This window comes from Cebus imitator, unplaced genomic scaffold, assembly GCF_001604975.1.
Source record: "Cebus imitator isolate Cc_AM_T3 unplaced genomic scaffold, Cebus_imitator-1.0 Scaffold358, whole genome shotgun sequence".
NCBI lineage: Eukaryota > Metazoa > Chordata > Mammalia > Primates > Cebidae > Cebus > Cebus imitator.
In genome coordinates, this window is record NW_016107673.1 from 921478 (window position 1) to 943239 (window position 21762).

At 36.4% G+C, this 21762-nt stretch overlaps 1 protein-coding gene across 2 annotated transcripts in view; it reads right to left on the reverse strand.

Moving 5' to 3' along the window:
* Nucleotides 1–21762, reverse strand: part of SOS2 (SOS Ras/Rho guanine nucleotide exchange factor 2) — a 118946-nt gene that overhangs the window by 10521 nt on the left and 86663 nt on the right. For both annotated transcript variants that reach the window (XM_017506729.2, XM_017506730.2), the window contains 9 exons: nucleotides 21168–21271; nucleotides 18428–18650; nucleotides 14214–14333; nucleotides 13906–14068; nucleotides 8744–8861; nucleotides 7306–7478; nucleotides 4797–4913; nucleotides 1271–1532; nucleotides 736–777 (listed from right to left, as the gene is read on the reverse strand). In XM_017506729.2, coding sequence (XP_017362218.1) covers nucleotides 736–777; nucleotides 1271–1532; nucleotides 4797–4913; nucleotides 7306–7478; nucleotides 8744–8861; nucleotides 13906–14068; nucleotides 14214–14333; nucleotides 18428–18650; nucleotides 21168–21271 — 1322 coding nt within the window. The remainder of the gene's footprint in view (nucleotides 1–735; nucleotides 778–1270; nucleotides 1533–4796; nucleotides 4914–7305; nucleotides 7479–8743; nucleotides 8862–13905; nucleotides 14069–14213; nucleotides 14334–18427; nucleotides 18651–21167; nucleotides 21272–21762) is intronic.

Below are 21762 nucleotides of genomic sequence, written 5' to 3' on the forward strand. Positions count from 1 at the left end.
ACAGAGTCTTGCTATGTTCCCCAGGCTAGTCTTGAACTCCTGGCCTCAAGTGATCCTCCTGCCTCAGCCTCCCAAAGTGCTGGGATTACAGGTATGAGCCACCATGCCTAGCCAGATAAAAACATTTTTAAATTAAATATAAAAAATTATACCCAAAAGTACTGTGTTCATTTTGGGGTTATTTTGTTTTAAACAAATGACCACAGAGAGAAAGTTAACAGCATTAATGTTATAAATTGTGAAATAATTAGGAATGATAGAATAGTGCTTTACTCAAAATACTGTTTTAATTAAATAAGAGGATGTAAAAAAATAATAATAATAAGTGATTGGGGGCTATCCCGGGAATCTGATGAACATTTAGTGCATTATTCCCATGGGAAAATGATTTGAAAGGGTAAGGAAGAAAGACAACTGACACGAAATTACCATTCATTCTGTACCAAGCAATATTCTAGGTGTTCTATATAGTTATTTCATTTGATCCTTAACAAGTGTAGGGAAAGTAAGTAATTTCTTCAAGGCCATACAGCCCCTTAGAACACAGATCATAAAAAATGAAAATAAACTATAGTGAAGTTTAAGTAGTACACACTTGTAAGCAAATAATTAAATTTCTATAACTTTTCTTATTATTTAATATTGCCAAAACCCAAAATACTCAAATATAAATATAATCAACCAGATTATTATCTTTACAGTCATTTCATTAGAATCAATTTAAATCTTACTTACTTGAATGTGGCAAAAGCACTGGAGCAAAGATGCTATTGCTGCCTATTAGAATAAGAAAAATTGTGAAAAGGAAGGTAACATGTATGGTTTTATTTTTTAAATGTTTCCATACATAATATACAATACACAGTGCAGAATTTCATCATCATCTTTTGCCATGCTAATTCTAAAAAAATTAACCTAGAACCTTCTGTACCTAGAGTGGTTTTCCTTCTTAGCGTAAGTGGCTCCCTCTCTATCACAGAACTTATCTACTTGTTTTCTTATTCATCATCTATTGCTCCCTTTAGACTGGTAGTGGGGTCCAAAAGGTACTAAGTAAATCTTTGTTGAATGAATAAATTAGAAGATAATATGCATCAACAATGGACAAACGATGCTTTACTTCTTGTATTAATCAGTATTTTCACATTTAGATGTCTCTTTTCACACTAATATAGTCTGCAAAGGATTCTATAGTTCCCTAATTAAAAGATGAGAATTATCTGAGACCCAGGATTCCCTTTTTACCAAATGGTTTTCATCAAATACTTACCACAGGAGCTGTTGAGATCCACATCTAAAAATACACTAACGTCTGAAGAAGCAGATACTGGTGGAGTAGATGGTGTATTTGGAGAGGTTGGTGCTGACACTGTTGATTCCAGCTCAGTTTCAGCAATCCGACTAAAGCTTATTTTACATGGTTCTCTTTCTAATGGTGTTGGGTGACCTCGTAAAGTACCTGAGGCAGAGCCGTGTCGGCCTGTGTTAGGCCTTATTCCAGGAGATTTTAAGGAGAAAGTTGATTTCCTAGGCTAGGAAAAGCAAACATAATCAATGTCATGAGTTTGCATACACAGCATTTTGTTTCTGTGCCTTATTAGTCTTACTAGTTCTCAAGCATACAGTTCTTAAGCATGCAGCTCTTCAATCTGCAAGGACAGTCTATATCATTCTAGTAGAATCTTCTGGACTTGACTGGCTTAATTTTAAAATGAATTTTAATATAAGTAAGTCTCTTCAGAACTGCAAAAATAAAATTCTTAAAAATTTGTGTGTGAAAATCACATTTTGCTCCTAAAACACTTGAACCTAAACTTCTCTTTGAAAATATCTATATAAATTTTACAAACATTTACTGGGAACATAATTTATGAAACCTATTACGCTATATGCTTCAGAATAAAGGTCATTTTATTTCCCCTTCCTTATACTAAATGATCAACCTCTCTGTTGGCGCTTTAAAAGTCTTTGGAGGACATTCCTATGACTGTCCCCCACCCTCATCTCTGTCCCATTTTTCAGTTCTGGCAGCAGTAACCTAATAAAAAACACAGAGCTCCAGATCAGAAAACTTGAGTTTAGATTTCAACTATGCCAATATCTAGCTATGCGGCCTTGAAAAGGTTATTTAACCCCTTGGAATCTCACTATTTTCCTTTGTAAAATAAAAGTAAAATCTAAGAGGAGCTTTCAAAAAGTGCATGGCAAATGTCTATTATAAAATAACTTTGCATGACTTTCATTTTTTTCCCATCAAAATAAACTCATACTAACTTACTACAATGTGTCTGAATAGGAGTTTGAGACACTAAGAAGGATAAGACATCAGTTTGTAAAGAATCCCTATTAAAGGAACATGAATTCTGCTAAAACTGAAGCAAGAACAAATATCAAACTTATGATGACGCTTGGGTGGAAGAATGGTGAAATTACTGATACTTTATGAAAAGTTTATGGGGACAATGGCCCAAAGAAATCAGCCATTTACAAATTGATAACTCATTTTAACAAGGGATGAAATGATGTGGAAGATAAAACCAATGGTGACAGACCGTCAACATACATTTCTGAGGAAATAATCTCATTCGTGCCCTAAGTGAAGAGGACTGATGATTAACAACAGAAAAAACAGCCAATACCAAGACATCTCAACTGGTCCAGCGTACACAATTCTGACTGAAAAATTAAAGTTGGGCAAACTTTCCACTAGATGGATGGCAAAACCACTGCACCCAGATCAGCTGCAGAAAAGAGCAGAGCTTTCAACAGAAATGTTAAATTAGTGGGATCAAGACCCTGAAGCATTTCTTTGAAGAACTGTAACAGGAAATGAAACATGGCTTCCCAGTATCATGCTGAAGACAAAGCACAATCAAAGCAATGGCTACCAAGAGGTGGAAGTGGTCCGGTCAAAGCAAAACCAAATCAGTCAAGAGCAAAGGTTGGCCAAGCACAGTGGCTCATGCCTCTAATCCTAGCACTCTGGGAGGCTGAGGTAGGAAGGATCATTTAAGGCCAGGGGTTTGAGACCAGCATGGGCAATATAGCAAGACTCTATCTCCATTTAAAAAAAAAAAAAGGCTGGGCATGGTTGTTCACACCTGTAATCCCAGCACTTTGGGAGGTCGAGGCAGGTGGATCACTTGAGGTCAGGAGTTCAAGATGAGGCTGGTCAACATGGTGAAACCCTGTATCTACTAAAAATATAAAAATTAGCCAGGCATGGCAGCACATACCTGTAATCCCAGGTACTTGGGAGGTTGAGGCAGAATTGCTTGAACCTGGGAGTCGGAGATTACAGTGAGTTCAGATCACAGCACTGTACTCCAGCCTGGGTGAGAGAGTGAGACTCTGTCCCCCCCACCAAAAAAAGGGGGGGAGGGGCAAAGGTCATGGCAACAGTTTTTTTTAGGATGCTCAAGGCATTTTGCTTGTTGACTTTCCAGAGGGTCAAAGGACAATAACATCTGCTTAGTATTAGACTGTTTTGAGAAAGCCAAAGCTTTTGCAGGAAAGCTTCACCAGAGTCCTTCTCCACCACAATAATGCTCCTGCTCATCCCTCTCATTAAACCAGGGCGATTCTTTGAGAGTTTTGATGGGAGATCATTAGGTATCCACTTATAGTCTTGACTTGGCTCCTTCTGACTTTTTTTGTTTCCTAATTACAAAAAAAATTAAAGGGTAACCACTTTTCTTCAGTTAATAATGTAAAAGAGAGTGTATTGACATGGTTAAATTCCCAGGATCTTTAGTTTTTTAGGGATGGACAAAAAGGTTGGTATTATCGCTTACAAAAGTGTCCTGAACTTGATAAAGCTTATGTTGGGAAATAAAGTTTATATTTATGTTTATCTTTTAATTCCATTTTAAAACATTCTTATCTTTTCAATGCATTTTTCCATGAAAATCTTTTTTTTTTTTTTTCCTGAGACTGGGTCTCACTCTGTCACCAAGGAGGGAGTGAAGTGGTTCAATCTTGGCTCACTGCAACCTCTGCCCCACAGGTGTACACCACCATGCCCAGCTAATTTTTGTATTTTTGGTAGAGACAGGGTTTTGCCATGTTACCTAGGCTGGTCTCCAACTCCTGAGCTCAAGCAATTTGCCTGCCTTGATCTCCCAAAGTGCTGGGATTACAGACATGAGCCACTATGTCCAGCCTCCATAAAGTTTTTGAAGTCCCCTCATACACCACACAATTGTGAAGATGAGATAGTACGAAACTACCTAACTTCCTGCTTTGCCTAAAGTTGCTTTGTGCATTTACTTCCTTCCATATCTTGCTTCATTTTTAGCTACTTAGGATTCATTTTCCACTATTTCTGTTGCCACTGCAAATCCCTACAGTAACCAGAAACTGTAGTGTCAAATTCTAGTGACAGAGGTGGGTTCCAGAGGCAACTATGGACCATATAGCCCTTATGGCAGAAGTCATGATCAAGCTACAAGAACCAAAATATGTTTGCTTACTCCTTCCTAGGTCTTTTCATTTATTTTGTTGTTGTTCCAGTCAGCTACCTATTAAGCTCTCACTTTCTCACACTTTTTTGTATTATTCTAGGAGGGATCAAAAGTGAACACATAACTAGTACTAAGATAAGGCATAAACCAGATTTTATCAAAAGTGTGACATTTCCCGCCACAGTATATGTGATTTTAGAAAAAGTACAGTACTGCAAACAAAACATCTAGGAACAGCCATTCGATTACATTTTTAAAATAACAGGTTGTTAAACATTGAATATAATATTTTTAAAAACAGAACAATTGTTTCCAAAAGTTTAAAAGACTTACAAATCGAGGTGGCTGTTTGCAGTTTCGAGGTTCAATTTCTAGTGACTTGTTGAACAAATAATCTGTAAACTCTTTTTCAGATGCACTTCCCATGGGGTTAAGGTTTTCAAAGAATCTCTGGAATTAAACAAATATCACAAGTGCATACATAACAAGTACATATTTTAGATCTTATTAAAATAAGATCTCATTAAAATTTTTTGCTGAAAATTACTTCATGATTTAATGCTAAAAATTATCAACAAATTAAGAGATCACAATATTTGAAAAGTTCACAAGTATTGCTTATTCCAATCTCTTTACTTTTGAATAAAATTATACAATTTCGGCCGGGCGTGGTGGCTCAAGCCTGTAATCCCAGCACTTTGGGAGGCCGAGGCGGGTGGATCACGAGGTCAAGAGATCGAGACCATCCTGGTCAACATGGTGAAACCCCGTCTCTACTAAAAATACAAAAAATTAGCTGGGCATGGTGGTGCGTGCCTGTAATCCCAGCTACTCAGGAGGCTGAGACAGGAGAATTGCCTGAACCCGGGAGGCGGAGGTTGCGGTGAGCCGAGATCGCGCCATTGCACTCCAGCCTGGGTAACATGAGTGAAACTCCGTCTCAAAAAAAAAAAATTATACAATTTCTGTGGAAGTTATATTCTAGTCCTAAAGTTCTACTAAAAATACAAGTTTTCATTTATTATCATCTTAATGGCTCAGTAGTAGCCCTGCTTATTCCTTAGTAAGCTTTATTCCTACTCGTTGTAAAAAATGATCATCACCAGTAAGCTACCAAAAGGGTTTAGAACAAAATTATGGTTGTAATCCACAATGAAATTTCGATAATCAGAAAAAGAAGTGGAGATAGATTAAGTTTTGTTAATCCAATTTATAGATCATTCTTGATCATTTATAATTATTCTGGAAATTACTTTTACTTTAAAAGTAATTTCCAGAATAATTATAGGTCGGGCACAGTGGCTCACGCCTGTCATCCCAGCACTTTGGGAGGCTAAGGCAGGTGGATCACCTGAGGTCAGGAGTTCAAGACCAGCCTGACAAACATGGAGAAACCCTGTCTATACTAAAAATACAAAATTAGCTGGGCATGGTGACTGTCATCCCAGCTACTCAGGAGGCTGAGTCAGCAGAATTGCTTGAACCCGGGAGGTGGAGGTCACGGTGAGCCAAGATTGTGCCACTGCACTCCAGCACAGGTAACAATAGTGAGACTCCAACAAAAAAAAAAAAAAAAAAAAAAAAAAAAAAAAAAAAAAAAAAAAAAAAAAGAGTGATTATAAACTTAAACCTATCTGTGCTGACTTCTAGTACAAAAAATGTTTTTATGTGAGCCTAGCCATGATGGCTCACACCTGTAATCCTAGCAGTTTGGGAGGCTGAGGCCGGGGGACTGCTTAAGCCTAGGAATTTGAGACTAGCCAGGGCAATATGGTAAAACCCCTCCTCTTAAAAAAAAAAAAAAAAAATTTAGAAAATTCTGTCTTTATAAAAAAATATTTTAAGCTTAAAGTTTTAAAGTAGAAAATTTAGGTGATTTAGCACTGCCAAAAAGAGAAAAGAGAAAAAGAAGCAGTAACCTTACAAACCAAAAATCTCATTGTTTACACTTAAATATTGGAATATCTTCCAATGATTTTACTGTGCATGTAAATATATGTATCTATATAATATACAGAAAAATTTAAATATACATACATACATAAAATAGAGAATTTTTCCTGAAAAACTCGGATATCAGTCAACTTTCATCTTTCTGAAGTTTATATTCAATTAACTTTTTTCCATGTGGTTTTCTTTTCTTTTTTTTTTTTTGAGATGGAGTCTTAGCCTCCCGAGTAGCTGGGATTACAGGCTCACGCCACCGTGCACAGCTAACTGTATTTTTAGTAGAGACAGGGTTTTACCACGTTAGCCAGGCTGCTCTTGAACTCCTGACCTCAAGTGGTCCGCCCGCCTTGGTCTCCCAATGTGCTGGCATTACAGGCGTGAGCCACGGCACCCGGCTGGTTGGCTTATTTTACAAAACACAAATTTTAACTCTATAATTTCATCAGATCGATGTTTCAGAATTTCTTTTGTTTTTTTGAGATGGAGTCTCGCTCTGTCACCCAGCCTGGAGTGCAGTGGTACGATCTTGTCTCACTGCAACCTCCGCCTCCCAGGTTCAGGCAATTCTGCCTCAGCCTTCTGAGTAGCCGGGATCACAGGCATGCGCCAAGCTGTCCAGCTAATTTTTGCTTTTTAGTAAGAGACAGGGTTTCACCAAGTTGGTAAGGCTGGTCTCGAATCCTGATGTCATGTTCTGCCCGCCTTGGACTCCCAAAGTGCTGGGCCACAGCGCCTAGCCTCTTATAGTTATTTTTAAATCTACAATTAAGTCATCATTGACTACTGTCACCCTGTTGTGTGATCCAATAGTACATCTTATTCATTCCATTTTTCTTTTTTTTGGTACCCATTAACATGTTCTCTTTTAAAGATAAGCTAAGAAAATATTTACCCTCATATCTGGTTCTATCCGTAAACAATAAGGCTGATTCTGATACTGCTGAATTTCTCCAGTAATTTCAGCTACTTTTCTCCTCTTACTGAAATTGATTAAATCTTTTCCTTTCTTTTTTAAAAAATCATTATTCCCTTCTTCAGTCTTCAGAATATTTGTTAAATATATTCCTAGAAAAAAAAATATTTAAAGAAAAGTTATTTGAAGTTTTGTTATTTAATCAATTATTTGGGAAAACAACTGATCTAATAAAGTTGAAAGGCATCCTATATTTAGCAGCTCTACTACTAAAATGTTGATAAGTCTCTGACAAACAATCATTAATTCTCCATTAAGAGTTTTTTTTTTTTTTAAAGAGAAATACTTTAAAATAAAAAGAAAATAAATGCTACTGGCTTGTACAAAAATAAAGTTGCTAATCTAAGAAATGGCAAATTAAGCTTTTCTTTCTTTTTTTTTAAGCAAACCAGCATGCATGTGTATACCTATGTAACAAACCAGCATGTTCTGCACATGTGCCCCAAAACTTAACTTTAAAAAAAGAAAAAAATAATAAGCTTTTCTAAACCCTAATTTCACTAAGTGTAAATTGTGTTAAATGTATTCTAACCAAATGTTTTGCTATTTGATTATAAATATTTAATGCCAAGTATCTTAAGTGATTATTCATCAATAAATTAATTTTTAAGCTAATTTCGGTTAATAAGACTATAGGCTTACAAACTGTTTCCTCAGAGCCTGTAATTTAGACAGAAAAATAATTACTTCTCACTCATGAACAATAAAAAAGTTTTTAGTCCCTTTTTCATGCATAATTGCTGATTCATTTAAATTGGTGGTTCTCAAGTGGAGACAATTTAGTCATCTAGGGGATATTTAGGAATGTCTAGAGACATTTTTGGTTATCACAATTCCAGGATGCTATTGGAGTGTAATGAATAGAGGCCAGGATGCTGCTACAGATCCTACTACGCACATGAGAGCCCATCAAGATAAAGAATTATTTGGCCCAAAATACCAAGATTGCTGAAGTTGATAAAACTTAAGTCATTCAATTTCAACAATATATAACAATATTTTAATTCTAAATTTAAAAATCACATAAAAGCCAATAAATTAAAGAGAATGCAAATACTATAGATGTGACATAGATAATTATGATAAAAATAACAGTTACTATTCCATGGGTTCATCCTATATGCTAGACTTTGTATTAGGTAGTACAGATAAAATATTTTTAATCCTTATTTATAACAACCATATGAGATATTATAATCTTCATTTTACAGATAAGAAAATAGAGATTTTGTTATTTATCAATACAGAGAGCTAATAAAAATTCAGATATAAAATAAAGAAAACCTGCCTCTGAAGACAGGTCTCATTTGGCTATAACATGCTCAACCTCAAAATATATCCATATTTAGTAACTTACCAAAAAAAGGCACACAAGGTGGATTGATTGACTTAAGTTTTACCAGATATTTTTTAAAGTGATCTTGACTTAATTCCACAGCTTCATCCAAAATTTTCCGTTTTCTTTCCTGCAATGCCTTAAAGGATATATAAATTCAGTATAAATTTTTTACAATTCAATCATATTTTATAGATGCAAACCTTTAAATTTTATAAAATTTTGCAAATTATCTGGAAAACAATTTTTTTTAATTAAGAGATGAGTGGTATTCCTTTGTACACTTATCTGAAGTGATTTCTCCTCTCTTTATCTATAAATATAAAATCCATACTCATATAAATTAGAAGATAAAGCAATAAAAATATTCTACGTCATGCCTTGTGAGTTATTTTGATTAGCCAGGGTTTCAAGTCATAGCTGTAGAAGAGGAAAATTATAACCCCTGAACACTCAAATATTTTTCTCCTGAAAGATCTTTTGGGGCTAAGGGTTGGGGTTTTGGTAAGTAGAAGACAATTATCAGAAGGCAAGAAGACTTGAACAAAAATTTAGTAGCATTTCTTTTATACTTGTTAGATTTTCTTATTGAAAATTAATTATTTTTAACTTCAGAAAAAATATATACGCACACACACAAACCCCCTAGCGAACATTATGCTTGATGGAGAACCATTCAGTGAATTTCCTTTAAATCAAGGAAAAAGCCAAGGGGGATAACATTTTAGTTTTTATTCAATACTATACAGAATTCCTAGCTAGCATGGACAAGAAAAAGAAATAAAAAACCAGAGACTGGAAAGAAAAAAATCTGTCACTATTCACAGAGGACACCGACTGCCCAGGAAGAAGCTCCAATAAATCTACATATAGAATGTTAATAAGAGAATCAGGAATGTTGCTATATATAAAACCAATAGACAAAAACAAACTGCGTTTCTAGATAACATCAATAAAGAAATCGTGATTTAAAAAGTATTCTGGCTGGGTATGGTGGCTCACACCTGTAATCCCAGCACTTTGAGAGGCCGGGGCAGAAGAATCGTTTCAGGCCAAGAGTTTAAAACCAGTGTGGGCAACAAAACAATACCCAGTGTCCACAAAAAATTTTAGAAATCAGCTGAGCAGGGTGGCACGTGCCTACAGTCCCAACTATTCAGGAGACTAAGGTAGGAGGATTGCTTGAGCCTGGGAATTGGAGGCTGCAATAAGCTATGATCATGCCACTGTACTTCAGCCTGGGTGACAGAGTATGACCCTGTCTCTAAAAAAACAAATAATTCTAATATAAGTCTAGCAAAAGAGGTGTGCTATCTCTGTGAAAACAACAACAACAACAAAACCCACAAAACCTTATTAACTGAGTAAATAAATGAAGAAATAAACCATGTTCACAGTTGAAAAGACTTGTTACTATAAAAATGTCAGTTCTTCACTAATCTGTACTTGGATTTAGAGATCCAATGCAACTCCTATCAAAATGCCAATTTTAAAAAATGAAGCTTAAATTGATTCTAAAATGTATATAGGAGAACAAAGGGCCAACAATAGGTTACTCTTGAAAAAGAGTATGATTGGTAGGGACATGCCCTACTCTTCTCTATCAAAGACTAAAGTTATGGTAGTTTAGACAAGGGCACTGGCACAAGAGTAATCAAATAGATAAAGGAACAGAACAGAGAAACCAACAACAGGCCCACATATATAGGCATTCGACTTATGACCCATTTATTAAATAGATTAATATTTCACATATATATTTTTTTTTTGAGACAGAGTCTTGCTCTGTAGCATAGGCTGGAGTGCAGTGGTGTGATCTTGGCTCACTGGAACCTCTGCCTCCTGGGTTCAAGTGATTCTCCTGCCTCAGCCTCCCAAGAAGCTGGGATTACAGGTACATGCCACCATACCTGGCTAATTTTTATATTTTTAGTAGAGATGGGATTTCATCATGTTGGCCAGGCTGGTCTCGAACTCCTGGCCTCATGTGATCCACCTACCTCAGCCTCCCAAAGTGTTGGGATTACAGGCGTGAGCCACTGCATCCAGCCTATTTCATAATATTTGACTAAGTATTAATATCTTTAATATATAAAGTTCACACAAATCAATAAAATGCAAACACCCAAACAAAAAAATATATGTATAAAGCAGTTTTTCCTCTATTCCCCTCTAATCACAACCCACTCAAAAAATATAAATAATGTTAAAAGAGGAATATGTATCCTCCCACATTATTCTATATACTTATCCAATTCCAGGTTTAGGATTTGCTGTGATTTGTTATACTAAAATGGAATAATATTATAGTCATTCTGAAGCTTCCCACCCCCTAAAATATCGCAAATGTTCTTCCACAACAATACAGACAGATCACATTCACTTTGTTCTACAGCTGAACAATATTCTACAATATAGGTATAAGATGATATATTTAATCATTCTCTTACTGATAGACATTCATGTTGCTTCCTGTTTTCTGCTACTACAACTAATGCTGCAGTAACAGTATCTTTGTACCTATAACTTTGTACTCTGGTGCATTTATTTCTTTACAATTCTGGGTCCAAGAATATGTATATTTTTAATTTTAAGATATATTGTTAAACTGCTTTCCAAAAGATTGTAAAAATGTCCATTTCCAAAGGTAATATTTATGTGGCTGAGTTTCTAACTTGCTATCCTTTACTTAAAAAAAGTCTAAGGTGCAAACACAAAGGAAGAAATTTTAAATGAAGAGATTGATATGTGCAACTAAATAAAAATGATAAAACTTCTTCATGTCAAAGCATTATACATTTTTAAAATTAAAAAGCAGATAAAAGACAAACAAATGAGAAAATATGAAATGTCTAAATTTTGAGACCTTTAATACGTGAAAAATCCATATAAATGAATCAAATGCAGCTGGGCATGCTAACTCATGCCTATAATCCCAGCTACTCAAGAGGCTGGGACAGGAAGATCCCTTGAGCCTAGGAGTTCAGTGCTGCAGTGGGCTATGACCATGTCACTATACTCCAGTCTGAGCAACAGAGCAAGACCTTGTCTCTTGAGAAAATAAATAAATAAATAAAAATAAAAAAAATGCAAACACCCTCCCCCAAAAAATGAGAGAGGAAATGAATATATATAAATCATAAAGTAGCCAATAAATACATATTCAACATCACTAGTTATTTTTTATTTTGAGACTGAGTTTCACTCTGTCTCCCAGGCTGGAGTGCAGTGAGGCAATCTCAGTTTACCACAACATCCACCTCCCAGGTTCAAGCAATTCTCCTGTCTCAGCCTCCCAAGTAGGTGGGATTACAGGCACATGCCACCATGCCTGGCTAATTTTTGTATTTTTAGAGATGGGGTTTCACCATTTGGGCAGGCTGGTCTCAAACTCCTGATCTCAGGTGATCCACCCACCTAGGCCTCCCAAAGTGCTAGGATTACAGGCATGGGCTGGTTGTGGTGGCTCACGCCTGTAATCCTAGCACTTTAGGAGGCCAAGATGGACGGATCACCTGAGGTCGGGAGTTTGAGACCAGGCTGACCAGCATGGAGAAACCCGTGCTGTATTTTCTCTACTAAAAATACAAAAAATTAGCAGGGTGTGGTGGTGGTGCATGCCTGTAATTCCCAGCTACTTGGGAGGCTGCAGCAGGAGAATCGCTTGAACCCAGGAGGCAGAGGTTGCAGTGAGCCGAGATCATGCCATTGCACCCCAGCCTGGGTGCCAGAGCAAAATTAAAATAATAATAATAACAACACAGGCATGAGCCACTGTGCCTGGCCTCACTAGTTATTTTTTAAGACATAATTTTAAAATGAGATTTTTTCCCCCTAGAGGCAGGTGCCACTATGCCTGGCTAATATTTTTTTTCAGAGATGAGGTCTCTATATGTTGCCAGGCTGGTCTCAAACTCCTGGGCTCAAGTGATCCTCCTGTCTGCCTCCCAAAGTGTTGGGATTACAGGTGTAAGCCACCGCACCTAGCCAGAAGCTTATAATACCAAGGGGCATTTATCATATCCTGCTACAAAACACCCTGGCAAAAGTATTAAAAGTCTTAAAGTACACAAATACTCAGACCCAGGATTTCCACTTCTAGGTTATTTCTAGGGAAATTAAAGTTCTTACAAAGATTTCTATGTATGAATATTCCATGATAAATTATCACAGGAAAAAAAGCCAGAGATAACTTAATTGTCTCACAATCTAGTGTTGGAATAAATTATGATTTATCCACAATAGAAAGCCATGCAGTCACTAAAATCTTGTTTTTAAAGATAAGCTAATAAAAAATAGAAAACTGTTTATGAGAAAAAGGCCATAAAAATCTACGTACAATCCCAATTTTGTTATTAAAAGTATATATGCAAAATATCTTTCTATATTTTCTATATCTCCTGAATTTTCAATAGTAAATGCTAGACACATATAATTTAAAAATAAAATAATTTTTTGTGGGGGACAGAATCTTACTCTGTCACCCAGTCTGGAGTGCAACGGCACGATCTTGACTCACTGCAAACTCTGCCTCCTGGGCTGAAGCAATTCTCCTGTCTCAGCCTCCCGAGTAGCTGGGATTACAGGCATGTACCACCACACCCGGCTAATTTTTGTATTTTTAGTAGAGATGGGGGTTTTGCCATGTTGGCCAGGCTGATCTCGAACTCCTGAGCTCAGGTGATCTGCCTGCCTCAGCCTCCCAAAGTGCAGGGATTACAGATGTAAGCCACAGCGCAAAGCCAAATTTAAGTTTTTAGAAGAGTTCTTCCTATGTTAGTCTATTGTTGACTTTCTAAAAGCGATTAAGATATTATTTGTATTTTTAATTTAAAATCCTTTGTCATTTAAGAATATCAATCAATGTGCTATTGAATAAATCCACTTGGAACTTCATTACATTTAGGAAAGTACATTACATGGTGATGTAAGTCTCATATTCTTTGCTGAATAGATACTGATATACTTTCTAATATAAGCCTAGGATTCACATATTATTATATATCATATCCATATCAGCTAATGTATCAGCATATTTTCTAATATGTCTATATCACTATGTTTAAGAAGCAAGGATAAATTTACAAAGAACTTACTAAAAAGATAGGTGGTAGATGAGATTAATTTTATGGTAATTTTATCATACCCGAGAAAAATAAAAAGGTTATAAGCCTAAAACTTACCTCAAAGGTATGGTCTAGTCTGTATACTGACACTGAATTTACTGCACTGACTATCTCCAATACGCCATTAAAATTATTCAAATCTTGAAAAACTTGCAGAATTTCTATAATTCTACTTAGTATTGCCACCCGTTCTTCAAAATTTTCTGCTTCCACAATGCATCTAACAACAACAAAAAGTCATGGCTTAGAAAAGTTTCACTTTACTCAGAAAACAAGTTAACTATGTGTAGCTAGAATGTTAGCTTAAATATGACTTAATATTACGGCTATTAGGAAGTAGTAAGATAGAGTAAATTAAAACTTACTTTTCAAACCAGAGGGTGAGATTTGTGGTATGGCGAATCATTTTTAATAAATTTGGAGAATTTATTTCTTTATCTTCTTTGGTCCACACACTCCCTACAAGTTCAGAAGGTTGAACTTTCCTATGGAATTAAAAATCAGTGCAACTTAACCTACAAAGAATTGGTATTACTTAAAGATCTTCTAAAACTTAAGAAAAAGACAACACAAAAGATAGATGAACACATATGTGAACAAGTAATTCTGAGAGGAACAGACCCAAATAGCTACAAACACGAAAACATAATTTATCTCTTACTCAAGGAAAATAACATAAAACCACAATTAAATCCCTTTTTACTCTTATTAGACTAACAAAAGTATGACAATTCTGAATGGGTAAAAATATAATATAACAGGAATACCAATATGGAAGTAAAAATTGACACAACCACTTTGTAAAAACAATTTGGCAAGATCTCATAGTACTGAAGAGACATATACCTAATGACTCAGCAATTCTACTCTTAGGTATGCATCTATCCTAGATAAACTCTTACACAAAATTATAAGAATTAGGCACAGTGGCTCATGCCTAAAATCCCAGCACTTTGGGAGGCTAAGGTGGACGGATCACTTGAGGTCAAAAGTTCAAGAACAGCCTGGCCAACAAGGTGAAACCCGAACTCTACTAAAAACACACAAAAAAATTAGCCAGGTGTAGTGGTGTATGCCTGTAGTCCTAGGTACCCGGGAGGCTGATGCAGGAGAATATAATTTGAACCCAGGAGGAAGAGGTTGCAGTGAGCCAAGATCACGCCACTGCACTCCAGCCTGGGCAACGGAGTGAGACTATCTCAAAACAAACAAACAAACACACAAAAAACAAAGTTATAAGAAAATGTTTGCAAGAATGTTCAGTGAAGCATTATTTGCAAGAGTGAAAAATCCCAAACAACCTAGAGGCTCATCATCCAGAGACTGGATAAATTGTGGAGTATAAATATAATGGAATACTACGCAGCATCTACAATAAGCTAACTAGAACTGTATTCATTGACTTGAACAAATGCCAAAAACAATTTAAGTAAAAAGCATGTTGCAGAATGATATATAAGTAAATGCAGTTTAAAAAATGTGCAAAACAAGCTGAGGTGTAGACCTACAATCCCAGCTACTTGGGAGGATGAAGTGGAAGGATTGCTTGAGGCCAGGAATTTGAGACTATCCTGGGCAACATAATGAGATTCCATCTCAAAAAAATTAAATAAAATAAAAACAAAGGGCACAGTAGTTCCTGCTACTGGAAGACTGCTTGAGCCCAGAGTTTGGGGATGCAGTGAGCTATGATCATACCACTGCAGCCCAGCCTGGGTGACAGAGTGAGACCCCACTTTAAACAAACAAACAAACAAACAAAAAACAGCTGGGCACTGTGGTTCACACCCATAATCCTGGCATTTTGGGAGGTTGAGGTGAAAGGCCAACTTGAGGCCAAGATCAAGACCATCCTGGGCAACATAGCAAGACTTCATCTCTGTGAATTTTTTTTTTTAATTAGCCAGGTATGGTGGCGTGTACCTGTAGTTCTAGCTACTTAAGAGTCTGAGGCAGGAGGACTGCTCGAGTCCAGGAGTTCAAGGATGCAGTGAGCTATGACTGCGCCACTGTACTCCAGCCTAGGCAAAAAAGTGAGACCTTGTTTCTTTAAAAAAAAAAAAAAAAAAAGTACAAAACAATGCTATATATTGTTTATGAATCTCTGTGCCTGTACATAAATTATAAAGATATTTAAAAAAATAGTAAACATCAAATTCAGGGTGCTGGTTATTTCTTACAGGAAAGAGAACAATAAGATTGGGGAGAATTATACAAAGGATTTCAATTTTATCTAAAATGTTTTTGTTGTTCATGAATATTCATTATATTAAAGTATTTAATTAAAACTCAGATAAAATCTGCTCTCTGTATCATTGTATACAGTGAGTTATAATTACATAATTTAAAAACTGGGCAAGTACAGTGGCTCACACCTGTAATCTCAGCACCCTGGGAGGCCAAGGCAGGTGAATTGCTTCAGGCCAGGAGTTAGTGGCCAGCCTGGGCAACACAGTGAGGACCTATCTCTGTTTTTTTTCACTGACCAGTGGCATTGCCATTATTGGCCTACAGACTTGGTTATTCATTAAAAAAATATTTTTTCATCAGTAGATTTGTGTACAAATAAGTACTTACTAACAGTTTCTGAAATGTTTTCTTAAAGTGGCTCTATTATTTCACCAGAAATTTAGTTCACAAGGCTGGGCGCAGTGGCTCATGCCTATAATCCCAGCACTTTGGGAGGCTGAGGTGGGTGGATCACTGGAGGTCAGGAGCTTGTGACCACCCTGGCCAACATGGTGAAACCCTGTCTCTACTAAAAATACAAACAATTAGCCGGGCGTGGTGGCACACACCTATAATCCCAGCTACTCAGGAGCTGAGGCAGGAACATCACTTGAACCCAGGGAGGCAGAGGTTGCAGTGAGCCAAGATCACACAACTGCACTCCAGCCTGGGTGACAGAGTGAGATTCCAACTTAAAAAAAAAGAAAAAAGAAAATTAAAAAGAAATTTAGTTTACAAATGATGTCAATATTAGGTATTTCTCTATGTCCTGAAAGTAGGTCCACATGAAGTGATGTGTTTTGTTTTCCTGGTGTCCATTCATGTAACAATTACATTGTGAGAAAAAATGTGATGCAGTACTATTTGCCTTTTTACCTCAAGTAACAAACGTGATGCAATACTATTTGTTTTACCTCAAAAAATCAAGTAACCTTCATTTCTACCTATCACAAATCCCACAACATAAACAAAGCTACCTGGATTCTAAATTACTTAAAATATGACATTCTGAGTCAGATGCTGACAACTTCTGGTGGGTGTGCTAAAAGTCTGGTTCTGAATGGCATAGCCAGTGCAACCTAGGCAAATTCTAAAGAATGTGAACATAATATCATAAAGGTACCTTACTATATTACCCATTAGCATTAAATTTTACATATTCTTGCTTTTCCCTGTGTAATCTCTATTTAAAAATTGGCTGCTAATCAGGATAACTCCTTGGGGATGTTTTTATTTTATTGTTGAGACAGGGTATTGCTCTGTCACTCAGGCTGGAGCGCAGTGGCATGATCTCGGTTCACTGCAGCCTTGACCTCGAGTTGCCTTCCTGCCTCAGCCTCCTGAGCAGCTGGGAGTAGAGGTCCAAGCCACCATGCCTGGCTATTTTTGGTAGGACAGGGTTTTGCCATGTTGCTCAGGCTGGTCTTGAACTCCTGGTCTCAAGTGATCTGCCCGCCTAGGCCCCCCTAAAGTGCTAGGATTACAGGTATGAGCCATCATGCCCAGCCAAGCATATTTATATTTTAAAAGGGACTCCTATGCTACTCACGATAGCTATGATATGGAATCAACCTAAATGTCCAATAACAGATGGATGAATAAAGAAAATGTGGTATATATACACAATGGAATACTATTCGGCCATAAAAAAGAATGAAGACTTGTCATTCACAGCAACATGGATGAGCCTGGAGGACCTTACGTTAAGCAAAATAAATCAGGCACAGAAAGAAAAATATAATATGTTCTGACATATTTTTTAGTTTCATATACAGAAGCTAAAATATTATGAACTCAAGGAAGTAGAAAGTAGAACTGCAGCTATTAGTGGCTGGGAAGGATTGGGAGGAGGGGAAAACGGAGAGGTTGGTATAGAAAAGTTTTTGATGGAATGATAATGGTAGTGACATTTTTCGACAGAGAGCTGTTATATACAAGACCTATACTCTTTATAGGAGCCTGAGTTGTAAACGAGAAAATAAAACCCCTCTCACACAATATTCTATTCACTTGGCTGCTAAGAGCCTAGCATCCGTACCACCTGACTTGGCTGACTGACCTCAAAATAAACTAAGCTGAGAAATTATCAGGAGTTGGAGAGGGGTGGTGGACTTGAAAATCTTCTTCCTGCCATTCCTCTTGTGACGGATTGCTAGTCCCTAATATAGGCCTAAATAGTGATAAAAACTTTTACTTGCAGGGCAGACTACTTTAAAACTGCTATGACCTTTCCTCTAAGCCCATGAGAGGTAGATGAGGTATTTTTAAGTACTCATGAATAATCTGCAAAACGTTTCGAATATAATGTTCAAGACTCTTAAAAATAAAGCAAGAAATTAACATTGTCTACCTGTAGAGATCAGACTCCAAAAGTGTAAGCTGACGTGCAATTTCTATTGGATGAAGTGTCATGAGATCAAATGTTTCAAACTGTCCTGGTCTGCTGATATGCCATTCAATTGGTGGAGGTGGACTTTCAAAGGTAATATTATGGCTTATTCCATTTGCCTGAGCTTGCTTCTTCCTCTTGATGATCTTAGCAATTGACTCTATCCATTTCTTCATAGCTTTCCCTGGAAAAAAAAAATATAAACAAAAATGCCTTTTACTTGACAGACATGACTGCAAATCTTCATTTAATTCTTAACTTTCACCCAGTTTCAACAATTACTAACTCGTGGCCAATTTTTATTTTATCTAACCCTATTCATGCCCTCCCTTTACTTCCTACAAATCCAAGACATCATATTTCATTCAAATTTAAGCATCTCTAAAATACTCTTTAATAACCACAATACCATTACCACACATAAAACTGACTTCTTAATACATTGTTATCTTCAAGTATTTTGTTACTGTTCACATTTCTCTGATTGTTCCATAAATATTTTCTTTTCTTTTCTTTTTTTTTTTTTTTTTTTTTTTTGAGACAGGGTCTTGCTCTGTGGCCCAGGCTGGAGTGCACTAGTGCAATCTCAGCTCACTGCAACCTCCATGTTCCAGGCTCAAGTAATCCTCCCACCTCAGCCTCCCGAGTAGCTGGGACTGCACATACCACCATGCCTGGCTAGTTTTTGTATTTTTAGTAAAGACAGGGTTTCTCCATGTTGCCCAATCTGGTCTCAAACTCCTGGGCTCAAGTGATCCACTGGCCTTGGCCTCCCAAAGTGCTGGGATTATAGGCATGAGCCACTGTGCTCGGCCATAAATATTTTCTTATAGTTTGAAAAAGGATCTGAACAAGATTGCAGGTATTGCATTAAGTCAATGTGTCTCGAGTTTCCGTTAATCTACAGGTTACTGATTACTGCATATTTTTGCTTGCACTTTGTGGAAGAAATTGTCATTTGCCATGTTTTCCTGTCCTCTATATTTTCTGTAAACCAGAGATACAGTGACTTGATCTGATTCAGGATTAATTTTATGACACAAATACTTGTCAAGAATACTTCTAACAGGAAGTGTATAATGTCTAGTTACCTTTTTGTGATGTTACCCATGCACTCATGATAGTTCCCTAGATTTATTATTTTGCTAGGAACTGAGAAATGGTGATATTCTACCATTCCTTCTTCACTTACTAGTTGAAATACTTCTACAAAAATAAACTTTCCCTCATGAACTATTTGGTTATCCTGAAGTATAACTAGTATAGAAAAGAACTTTGGACATTAATGTAACCATTTACTTAATTTATTCTAATATGTCTGTGCATTTTAGAAGCTTCTTAGATTGTGTCTAATCCAGTGTTCTCACCTAGAATATGAACTTTTGTTAGTTTGTTTTTTTGTTTGTTTTGAGATAGGGTCTCACTCAGTCTAGGCTGGTGTGCAGGAGTGCAATTCTGGCTCACTGCAGCCTCAACCTCTGGACTAAGTGATCGCTTCACCTCAGCCTCCCAAATAGCTGGGAATACGGGTGCACGCCACCACGCTCAGCTAATTTTCATATCTTTTGTAGAGACAGCGTTTTGCCATGTTGCCTAGGCTGGTCTGGAACTCCTGGGCTCAAGCGATCAGCCTGCCTCTGCCTCTCAAAGTGCTGGGATATTCTAGGTGTGAGCCATTGCACTGTCCTAGAATACAGTTTTAAGGCACACATAAAAATGTATCATAAACATCTCAAAGTACAAAGGAATAACTTCTTAACTTTCAATAAATTCCCCTTAAAGAACAAGTAGAACACAAAATAATTTATGTTTGTTATAGTATTTGCAAAGCCCTATCATGTCAGATAAAACATACATGTTCTTGATTCAATAATATACATTTGGTGACCCACATGTTTAAATGTTCATGGCCTAGGGTTTCATTTTTCATTTCTTGGGCTATGATTCTGAAACTTCAAGTAGGAAACTATCTTTCAGGTGTCAAATATACCAAAAACATTTCCAGAAGATGTAAATATTGCAAGAGCTGTTAATCACCCAAAATTAAAGAGCAAGATTAAAGAAAATAAGAAAACATAAAATTACACATATTTTTATTCAGTTGAAGAAATGGCAACCTTGCAATGAGATAAAATTAAATAGCTTAATTTTATTAAGAGGACTTTTGACTTTAAAAGAAATAATCTCCTCAAAAACTTGAAAAGGCAAGGTTCTAAGATCTCAGATGATTCTAAACATATGTGAGCTCCTTGGCATCTATAAAAAATTTTCCAAATGTTATTTCAGCTTTTTTAAAATGAAAAATGCTGGCCAGGCGCAGTGGCTCACGCCTGTAATCCCAGCACTTTGGGTAGCTGAGGCGGGTGGACCTGAGGTCAGGAGTTCGAGACTAGCCTGGCCAACATGGTGAAATCCTGTCTCTACTAAAAATACAAAAATGCCAGGCATGTTGGCACGTGCCTGTAGTCCCAGCTACTTGGGAGGCTGAGGCAGGAGAATCACTTGAACCTGGGAGGTGGAGGTTGCAGTGAGCCGAGATCACACTATTGCACTCCAGCCTGGACAACAAATCAAAACTGTTTCAAAAAAGATGGGGGGTGAAGGGAGGGAGAGAGAAACAGTTTAGCTTCTTAAAGTCACACAAATTTGAAAATAAGCTCATATGCAATATAAGATTCAATCAAACCTTTAAATAATATACCTCTTACACTTGAAATGAAGGATTCTAGTCTTTCAAGTAATTCCAAATCTCTTTCAAAGTCATAAAAATGATGTTCAACCCAATGCCGAAATACATTTAAGATCCTGGTAAAATGGAAAGAAACATATTTTAGTGAAACCTACGTGTTCAATTACGCTTCTTCACTTCTCTAATGCCATGATGATAGCTTTATATACAAGAGTCAATATAATATTCAAAGACTCTCAAATCTGTATTTAATTAATACCTTAAGTGCTTCAATTACAAGAGAAGAGTAGGTCTCCAAACTGTGTATTAATTATTAATAAAACATATACTCTTAAAATATTTATAAGCATAAAAATAGTGGTTTCTGTGCTTCCCATTTATGTTAAGGAAAAGTACTTTTCTTTTATTCATATGCAGAAAACTAATGCTCTATATTACAAAAGCTATTTTAAGTTCTTAAAAAAGCAGTTTTTAAGATTTAAATTTTGATATATTTTTCACTTAAAATGGAAAACCAACTAAGATGTACTGCATCTGGTTCTAAATCCAAGTGCTATCATCAAATTTCTTTTTCTTTTCTTTTTCTTTTCTTTTTTTTTTTTTTTTT